This window comes from Ailuropoda melanoleuca, chromosome 12 (genome assembly GCF_002007445.2).
Source record: "Ailuropoda melanoleuca isolate Jingjing chromosome 12, ASM200744v2, whole genome shotgun sequence".
In the NCBI taxonomy this organism is placed as follows: Eukaryota; Metazoa; Chordata; class Mammalia; order Carnivora; family Ursidae; genus Ailuropoda; species Ailuropoda melanoleuca.
In genome coordinates this window covers 48,442,367-48,451,243 of record NC_048229.1, presented here as the reverse complement: position 1 = coordinate 48,451,243, position 8,877 = coordinate 48,442,367, and the positions used below count along the sequence as shown (strand labels likewise).

Genomic DNA, 8,877 nt, shown 5'->3' with positions numbered 1-8,877 from the left:
TGGCATTCGGCTCCCTAGGGTCCCACATGGGCAGGGGTGGGGTGGTGTGTAAGACCTGTGGTGTGTATGTCCCCAACCAGCCCCTGAGCCCTTTGCCCCTCCTGATGTCCCTCTGGGGACTCTGGGTCTCCATTTCTCATTCCTAGGACTTCTTTTCTAAGAAGGTCTTTCTACAGAGCCTTCTTTCGGTGGGGAGAAGACCCACCGATCCCCCTACGTTGGTTCTGACTCGGGTCAAGGACAAACGCGACATTCGCACGATGATCCATGCAGTTTAGCCTTGTTCTCTGATGGCTAGTGTCTAAAAGGGACACCCCAGGTCTGGAGGCCTAGGCGTGGCATACCAGAGGATGCTGTCTGGGGGCCGAGGTCCCCACGGCAGAGGGAGCCTGAGGTGACCTAGAGGGCCACGCTGGGGTTTGAGGCGAACACCTTTTTAGCATCTATCTCTCCTTCAACCATGTGGGGGTGGATGTCCACGTTCAGGCCTGCGTCTTTGCACAGCTTGAGCAAGGTGCGAATGTTGTTCTTGGACAGCCTCAGGTATCTGTGTGAGACAAGGCCAGAGAGGTCAGTTGAGCGCAGCTCACAGTCGCGTCAGACCGTACTGAAAAGAGCTTAGATTTAAGCCCTGTGGGATCTTGCGCGGGAACTGGCTCTGCAGACATTTCTGGAGCTGACAGAGATCCTAGGAAAGAGTGGGACACCCCAAGGAGTCGGTGGGAGTTTTTATTGGTAGAACTCTTGCAAGTTCATTTGGCAACATATGTGCCAGGCATCATCCCTGCCCCCACAAGTCCCCCCCCACCCTCCCCCCTCCAAAAGTTCCTTCATTATCTTTGACTCAGGAACTCCACTGGGGCCTTCAACTAATCCCGAGGAGAGAAGTCAATGGAATGAAAAACTGTATAAATGCAAGTGTTCATTTCGGGGTTATCCACAACAGGGAAAGGGGCGATTCCATTAACCGAGGAGTGGTCAAGCAGATAATGGGATCTCCATCTCAAGGACGCTCCTGCCAAAGGATGTGGCTTGGGGCAGAAGCAGGTGCACCACGGTGATGGTGAGACTCAATGCCACGTGGGGAGAGAGGCAATTGTCAGGGCTTCCATCACGAACAGCTGTGCGTGACCTCAGCCATGCCAAGGCCTGGGCGAAATACAGAACAGTGGTAATAAAAGCTGGGTAAAATCGTAGGAAAAGGGAGTATTTTCTTTTAATAATATTCAAACAATTAAAAAAACAGGCCATTGATTTAAAATCTTAGCTGAAGCCCCACAGTTCTGACTTACACCGGAGAGTGGAACTGATCCCATCGACACTGTGGTCTAGAGAGTATCTGCCGTCCTCTCCTCCGAGCTCCTTATTCTACCAGCGGCTTTGACCTTGTCCCCAGATTTAGTGTAAGGAGGTGGGTCCCCTACTCAGGCCACCTACTTCTGGGTTACTTTGCTACAGAGGGTGGGGGAGGAGCTGCCTATTGATAGAACCTGGGTTTTCAATCCATTGGGAATGGCTCCCCTGTCCGTCAAGATCTACCCGGTGCTTACCTGTTTTTACAGCCATCTGACACCCCAGCCCCCAGCCCTGTGTCTAGACTACCTTTCTCTGACAGCGCCAGGCAGGGTCTGCTCCTTCCCTCTCTGCCTGAACCCAGCCCTGGAGGGTCTCACACACGTGTTTATGTGAGCACTCATGAAGATTCCATTCTGGACACCTTCATCTCTTCCTTGGATGTTTTTCTGTCTTGTTGGATGCCATCTCTCCAAATATTCTCTCTCCCTCTTTGGAGGGTAGGGGCCCTGTCCAAATCTCTTTTCTGCCCACCCTGAAGCCCAGGTAGTCTGTCTGTTGGCCAGAGCCAATGAGCATCACCCTGTCAAACTGAAAGCCATCACCAAAGTCATCCATCCATGGAGAGGTCAAGCAAGAAGCCCCCTTTGGCTGGGGGGACTGCCATTCGCCCATCCATCTCTCAGCCAGTCGGGGAGCAGAGCAGGACTTCGTAATGAGGTCACTGGATGCCAGGCATCTGAGGCTGTCTGAAACCTACAGAGGAGCTCACTGCTGTTCTGTCTACACGGACATCCACATTATTCTATTGTCCGTGAAGTTTCTGAGCCTTGTCAGTCACATCTTTACAGGAAAAGCTAGCACCGGGCTTGGGAGGGGTACTTGGAAAGCGGCAGGTCCGGATAAATAAGACAGCACGGGAGAAGGAAGATCTCTGATAAGAGCAGTGATACTGAACGGCTTCACACTCTGTTCACAGCGCCTCCGGGAGTTTAAACCCCCACCTGCAGAGCAGATGGCCCCCGGCGATGGTGGCGATGGTGGCGATGGTGGCAAGGACCACCAGGCACTCCACACCACAGTGTGAAGGCTCTTAGGGGGATTTCCTGTTAAAGATAGGCCACAGACAACACATTCCTTCTTTTTGGATAATATTCATGGTTTCTATTGTGAAACATACGGAAATAGTGGAAGGGTGGTGCCAGTGCCCAAAGGCGTGGCATCCAAATGGCAACACCCAAACGGCGTGCCCATCCCAGAGCCCGTCCACCTGCCGGGGAGGCTGCCGGGGAGCCCGGGGAAGGGCCCTCCAGGACACAAAGGCAGAGCCGTCCAGCCGCCGCCACCCTGCCCTCGTGCAGGCTCAGCCCAGGTGTGTGCAGCAGACAGTGGGGACCAAAGCCTGTCCCCTGGGGCACCCCACTCACCGGCAGCTCAGCACCTCCTCGGGCTTCAGCGTCCTCACCAGGTCCACCTTGGGCTCGGCGCCCTTCTCCATGAGGCTCTTCAGCTTGCGCTCGTAGGAGACCTCGGGCATCCTGCTGGTCACCCAGTCTCTCAGGAGGGTGGACTTCCGACCGCCGAAGACGGGCGGCTCCTGCAACATGGGGTCCAGGGAGCTTTGGCGGCGGTAGGTCAGGGGCCGCTGGGTGGACTCCAGGGCGATGGCATCGTTGATGTCGAGCTCTGAAATCGAAATCAGACAGATGTCACCAAGGAGTTAGAGCTGGGGGAGGGGAGAGGCAGGACGGGCTGAAACTGGGGGAGGCCAGCAGGACGGGCCAGGCTTCAAACACCTGTTCTGAGATTCAAGGGCTCTTCAAGGCTCTTCTGAGCATTGGTTTAATTCTCACCTGTCTTTACCTCCCTCCTTTCTCGCTGCCTCCTTGGCTCCCTTTCCTTCCCTCCTGTCTACGTCCCCTTCTCTCCATCTTCTCTTCTGTCTCTCCTCCCCTAAAGGGAACCTCTGCCTGGAGGAGGTAGGGGATGCTATCAGAGATCAACTTTGAGATGATTTTTTTTTGTTTGGTTGGGTAAGATGGGGTTTTTAAAGGAAAAGCAATTTATTGAATGAAAGGGGAGAAAGGTATTGCAGGCAGGAGGAACAGCATGAACAAAGACACAAATACAGGGGCACCTGTGTGGCTCAGTTGTTAAGCATCTGCCTTTGGCTTAGGTCATGATCCCAGGGTCCTGGGATCGAGTCCCGCATCAGGCTCCCTTCTCAGTGGGGAGCCTACTTCTCCCTCTCCCACTCCCCCTGCTCGTGTTCCCTCTCTTGCTGTCTCTCTCTGTCAAATAAATAAATAAAATCTTTAAAAAAAAAGACACAAATATATGAAATGAAATGGTGAGTGTCTGATGTTACCCGAATATGGAGTTTGTACTGAATTAAATACTGTGGGGGCTGGTGCTGAGAGAACTTAATTTTTTTCTTCTTGCTATGTTTACCACTAAGTATTTTACAGATTTTTACTGATGAGAATGGGATATTTTCTTCCTATTTCCATTTCTGGAAATGGGACTAGTAGAGAGAAAAGGCTATTGTGTTACAGCGTATTTTTTTTCTAATAAAAATTTCTTGAGTTTTACAGGTATGTAATAATATCAGGAGAAAAATGAAAATACCTTCCTTCTAACATTTAGCAAAATCATATACTGTTCTTGACACACTGCATTTGACAGACTTTCTAACACAATGTCAGTAATGATGATAGCAGTCATGCCTCATTTTGTTCCTGATTTTAATTAAAATAATTAGCATTTCATCATTTAGAATGATAATTGCCACTATTTTCGTAAGTTTTATAGTATTAGGAGTTTAATTCTTAGTTTACATCGAGTTTTTATTAGTAATTGCTTGATTCTACTTTTTGCTTTTCTCTCATTTACTGACATGCTCATATGGTTTTTCCTTTACTTTATTGATGGAACAAATTATGTTCTTAGATATTCTGATAGTGCTAACCTAACCATTCCTAACCTGCTGTAAGAAATCCTACTTGTCACCAAATCCTACCCCTGAAACTAATACTACACTCTACGTGAACTAACTTGAATTTAAATAAAATCTTGAAAGAAAAAAAATTAAAAAAAAATAAATAAACTTCATTCTCTCAAAAAAAGGAAAAAAAAGAAATCCCATTGGTCATGGCATGTTATCAATTTCATACATTGATATATTTTCATACATTTGGTATATTTGTTAAAATTTTTAATATATTTTTTACATCTCTATCACGTTTTTGCAAATATTTTAATATTGTGGTTCTGACGGCTTGTTGGATTAATGCAGACGTGCATGTGTTTTATATGGTCTGGAATAGTTGATGTGACATTGGGATTACTCATTTTTGAAAAGGCAGATAGAACCTGGTGTGAAGCCTTTTGTCCTGGTGACTTGTTCCGTGGGAAAGGGTCAACCAGCTTTCCATTTTTTTCCGAAATTGCTCTCTTCAACTTTATTATGTCAATTTTAATCATTTATGGTATGAGAGGAAATGATCTATTTCTTCTGGGTTTTCAAATATATCGGAGAGGTGCGTCTAGCATTTTAGTATAGCTCCGTTAACGTATTTCTCATCTTTGCTCGTGCGTTCTTTCTCATGCCAAATCTTGCACATTATTACTCTTCTTTTTTGAACGATTTTATTTATTTATTTGTTTATTTATTTATTTATTTATTTATTGCAGGAGCAGGGGGAGGGGTCGAGGGGGGAGAGGAAAAGAATCTCAAGCAGACTCTGCTGAGCGCGGAGCCTGATGCAGGGCTTGATCTCACGACCCTGAGGTCATGACTTGAGCCCAAATCGAGAGTCAGACGCTCAACCAACCGAGCCACCCAGGCTCCTCTTTACTCTTCTGTTTAACAATGGTCATGAGGAGTTCACACTATTCGTCTCTTGCTTTTGCAAAAAGCTAGCTTTGGATTTAAGGCTTACACTTTTAACTAGTTTGTATCTTGGGTTTCATTAATCTCAGCTGGTATTTAATGTATGAAAGCTCTCTTTTTCATATTAATGATTTCTCCTATCTTATTATAAATAATAAATTGCTAAAAGTATTCATTTTTCTTCTGTGTTTTTTTGTGTTATAAAGACAGGAATTAATAATTTTAGGTGTTACTATAAATTTTCTTCTGAGGATAGATTTCGCCTTTATTCCCGTAGTAAGAAACAGGCTTATTTTCATGAGTTTTTTTTTCTCTCTGATATAGAGTATTTTAGGAGTGTATTTCTTAATTTCTGACTAAGTTGGGAATATATTTTAATTTAAATTTTATTTCTAATTATTGCTTCAGGATAATGTAGGCCGCCCTAAAATCTTTAATTCTCGAAAGTTAATGTTTTCTTAGCGGTGAATATGCAGATGAGTTTTGTAGATATTCTTTGGCCGCATAAAAATGCGTTCTTTATTCAAATATAAAGTTATGTCTATTTGATTCTAAAAGAGGTATATTAAAATCTCCCACTATAACTGAATTTTTTTAGGTTCTTTTTGCAGTTCTCAATAATGATCTATTTAGCTACTGTATTTTTTGGTACATGTAGGCTTATGATTACTATTTATTCTCTTTAACATTTAAAAATACCCCTCTTTTACCCTGTTTCTTTTAGCCTTAATTCCACCTCATCTGTTTGCATTTCACGTTTCCTCTTGGCCTTTTTGTTTTCCATCTTTCTATATTAAACCTGATTTTAGGTGTATCTAGGTTCTGATTTTTTTTAAAGATTTTATTTATTCATTTAACAGAGAGAGAGAGAGAGACAGCCAGTGAGAGAGGGAACACAAGCAGGGGGAGTGGGAGAGGAAGAAGCAGGCTCCCAGCAGAAGAGCCTGATGCAGGGCTCGATCCCAGGACTCTGGGATCACCCCCTGAGCCGAAGGCAGATGCTTAGCAACTGAGCCACCCAGGTGCCCCTAGATTCCGATTTTTATTTTTTATTTTATTTTATTTTAATAATTTTTATTTTGTTGTATTAGTCACCATACAGTACATCCCCAGTTTTTGATGCAATGTTCCATGATTCATTATTTGCCTATAACGCCCAGTGCACCATGCAATATGTGCCCTCCTTAATACCCATCACCAGCCTATCTCATTCCCCCCACCCCCCTCCCCTCTGAAGCCCTCAGTTTGTTTCCCAGAGTCCACAGTCTGTCATGGTTCATTCCCCCTTCTGTTTTTTTAAACCAATTATTGCCTAGTTTGGCGCCTATGCTGTCACCTAGAGCATTTTTTTTTCTGTTGTGAGTAAATCATTCTTCTTGTAAACCTGCAAGATTTCATCAATAAAGTTCAGGAATTTTACTGGGGTAAGTCTAGGGAGAATGAGTCTAGATCTCCCCCCCCCCCCAGTTATATAAATGGAGGAACAGCCTCCTGGAAAGAGGCTGTGATTTGCCCAAGGTCTCATATGAATGAGTGGCTGAATTGTGACTCTGTTTGCCCAGTTTGGTGCTCTGCACGGACAGGCCCCTGACCAGGGGGCCTCAGCACTCCCTGTTTATGCATAGTGGAAACTGGTGCTATGTTCCAGAAGAATCATGAGCTGCATAGCCTCATTAACACAAATGGGAAATCCCTCGGAGAAAGAACCATAGCCTTTCCTGAGATATCCGAGCACGCTCCGGGTCAAGCTAGGTCTCACGTAGGAAAGAACAACAGCCATATAAATGGCAATGATCATTAAACATATGAACTATTGTTTAGGGAGTAACTTACGTGCCAGGCTATGTAGAAGGAGATTTCCAGGGAGGGAGCCCACGCGCTCACAGCTGTATCATGCCCATTTAACAGATGAGGAAGTTGAGGGTCAAAGAGATGAAATCGTGTCCCCAAGATGCCAGGGTTAATTAGCGGTGGATCCAGGAAAATGGGAACCTAGGTTGCTGGTCCCTTTTTCTGGTCACCCATCCTGGCTACCATCTGAGCAAAAATGACACATACTCTGAGTCTGCGGCTGAACAGGTAAGTTCGGCTTCTAGCGGCCTGTGTCTGGGACCCCAGGGGCTCCCTTTGTACTCATGGAGACAGAGGATGATTATTGCCCCCAGATCTCCAAGTCAGGGATGCACTCCTTTCCTGTGCAGCCATCTACAGAATGCCCTGGGCGCAGGAGCCCAGGGAGAGAAAGCCAGGTGAACGCCCCTTTTCTATCTAGCTGCTCAGACATCACCAAGATTTACTTTGGAACTGTGTTCCGATGCTTTTCCCAGCGTCTTTTGCTGGCCCAATGCTGGAGTGACCTTTTACAAATTCAAAACCAACAGGGTGGTCCTCGGAGGGGGGCCAGGGGAGTGGCGAAAGAGGAGGGGCAACAGAAAAGGCTGTTCGCAGGGAATTGGAGGGAGGAGAGGCGGTGGGAAGAGGGGAGTGGCCCACGGCACACAGTGTGGCAGAGGCTGAAGGCAGGGTGGCAGCCAGCGGTGGGACGGACCTGGCGGTTCAGCTGGTAAGAGGAGTGAATGCGAGCTTCTGTGAAAATGGGGAGAGGGGACAAGATGAAATGGTCGGCTTTGGAAAGCACCGTGCTCCGCATTGGGGCTGTCACTGCTGTGTTCTATCAGAGTTGGGGCTCTGGAGCTGGCGACAGTTATCTGTCCCTCATGGGGAACACACCGTGTTTCACAGATTTTGATCCTGTGGCCGTCACAACACTACACATGTGGCCGAGTGGGAGCTGTTGTGTCTGTACAGACCGAGTGGCCGCATTCAGTACTGTGTCTGAGGGTCATGCCTCCCAGAGCCTTGCTCCCCGGATCACAGAGAAACATCCCATCAGGAGTGCAAAGAGCTTACTCTGCTGCTAGGGAAACCAGGACACCGATGGTTCAGGGACTGAGCGGGGCCGGGGAGGCCAGAACCAGAAGTCCTGGTCTAGAATACCCCTCCTTGTTCTGTGTGTATCTCCATGTGCACTCCTGCCATAGCCCCTAACGGTCCCCATGCCCTTCCTAGGGGCTCCTTTGTCTTGAACTTGACTGCAAAACCCAATCCTGCCCACTTGTGTTAGGCCTCTTGCTGGCCTGCACAGGAAGCTGCCCTTGCTGTGTTCAGACGCAGCCCTGACCCAGTTCCTGGGTGCCACACTTGGATGCCCAAGTGGTTCCTGGGAGTCTCTGAGCTTCTGCTGCAACCGGTTACCTGCTGCCCCCCAGTGGCCATTTGTTGTATTACATTAGATAGGAAAATAAGGTCCCCTCTGTGAACAGGGTGGGTTTTTGTCTTGGCAGGGGGAACTGCAGAGAATCAAAGAACTGCTAAGTCAGTCTGCCCTGCTGGCATTTTTGTGCAGTGTTATGAAAAAGGATTATTCAATCAGCTGGTATGTCATTCATTTTCTCTTAGGGAAGGAACTGCCTTTGTTTAGGAAAATAACTTGATAGACTACTTTTGAGTGTTGATTAAGACAGTGAAACAAAGGAAAGTAAGTGATCCTTCCAGGTAACAAGCCAATGGGAGTTGTGGGGTGAGGACAGCAGAGGATGGAGGAGAGGGGAGAGAAAAGAGAGAGGAAGAAGTGGGAGTTAGGCAGGTCCAGGACTAGAGTGAGACCGGCCAAGTGCGGGGGGGGGGGGGGG

General features: G+C 47.0%; 1 protein-coding gene across 2 annotated transcripts in view; it reads right to left on the bottom strand.

Moving 5' to 3' along the window:
- Positions 1-325: 325 nt before the first annotated feature.
- C12H16orf78 (chromosome 12 C16orf78 homolog) overlaps positions 326-8,877 on the bottom strand; it is a 15,135-nt gene continuing 6,583 nt past the window's right edge. For both annotated transcript variants that reach the window (XM_019794111.2, XM_019794112.2), the window contains exons 4-5: positions 2,721-2,979; positions 326-547 (exon numbers count right to left, since the gene is read on the bottom strand). In XM_019794111.2, coding sequence (XP_019649670.1) covers positions 400-547; positions 2,721-2,979 — 407 coding nt within the window. In that variant the 3' untranslated portion in view covers positions 326-399. The remainder of the gene's footprint in view (positions 548-2,720; positions 2,980-8,877) is intronic.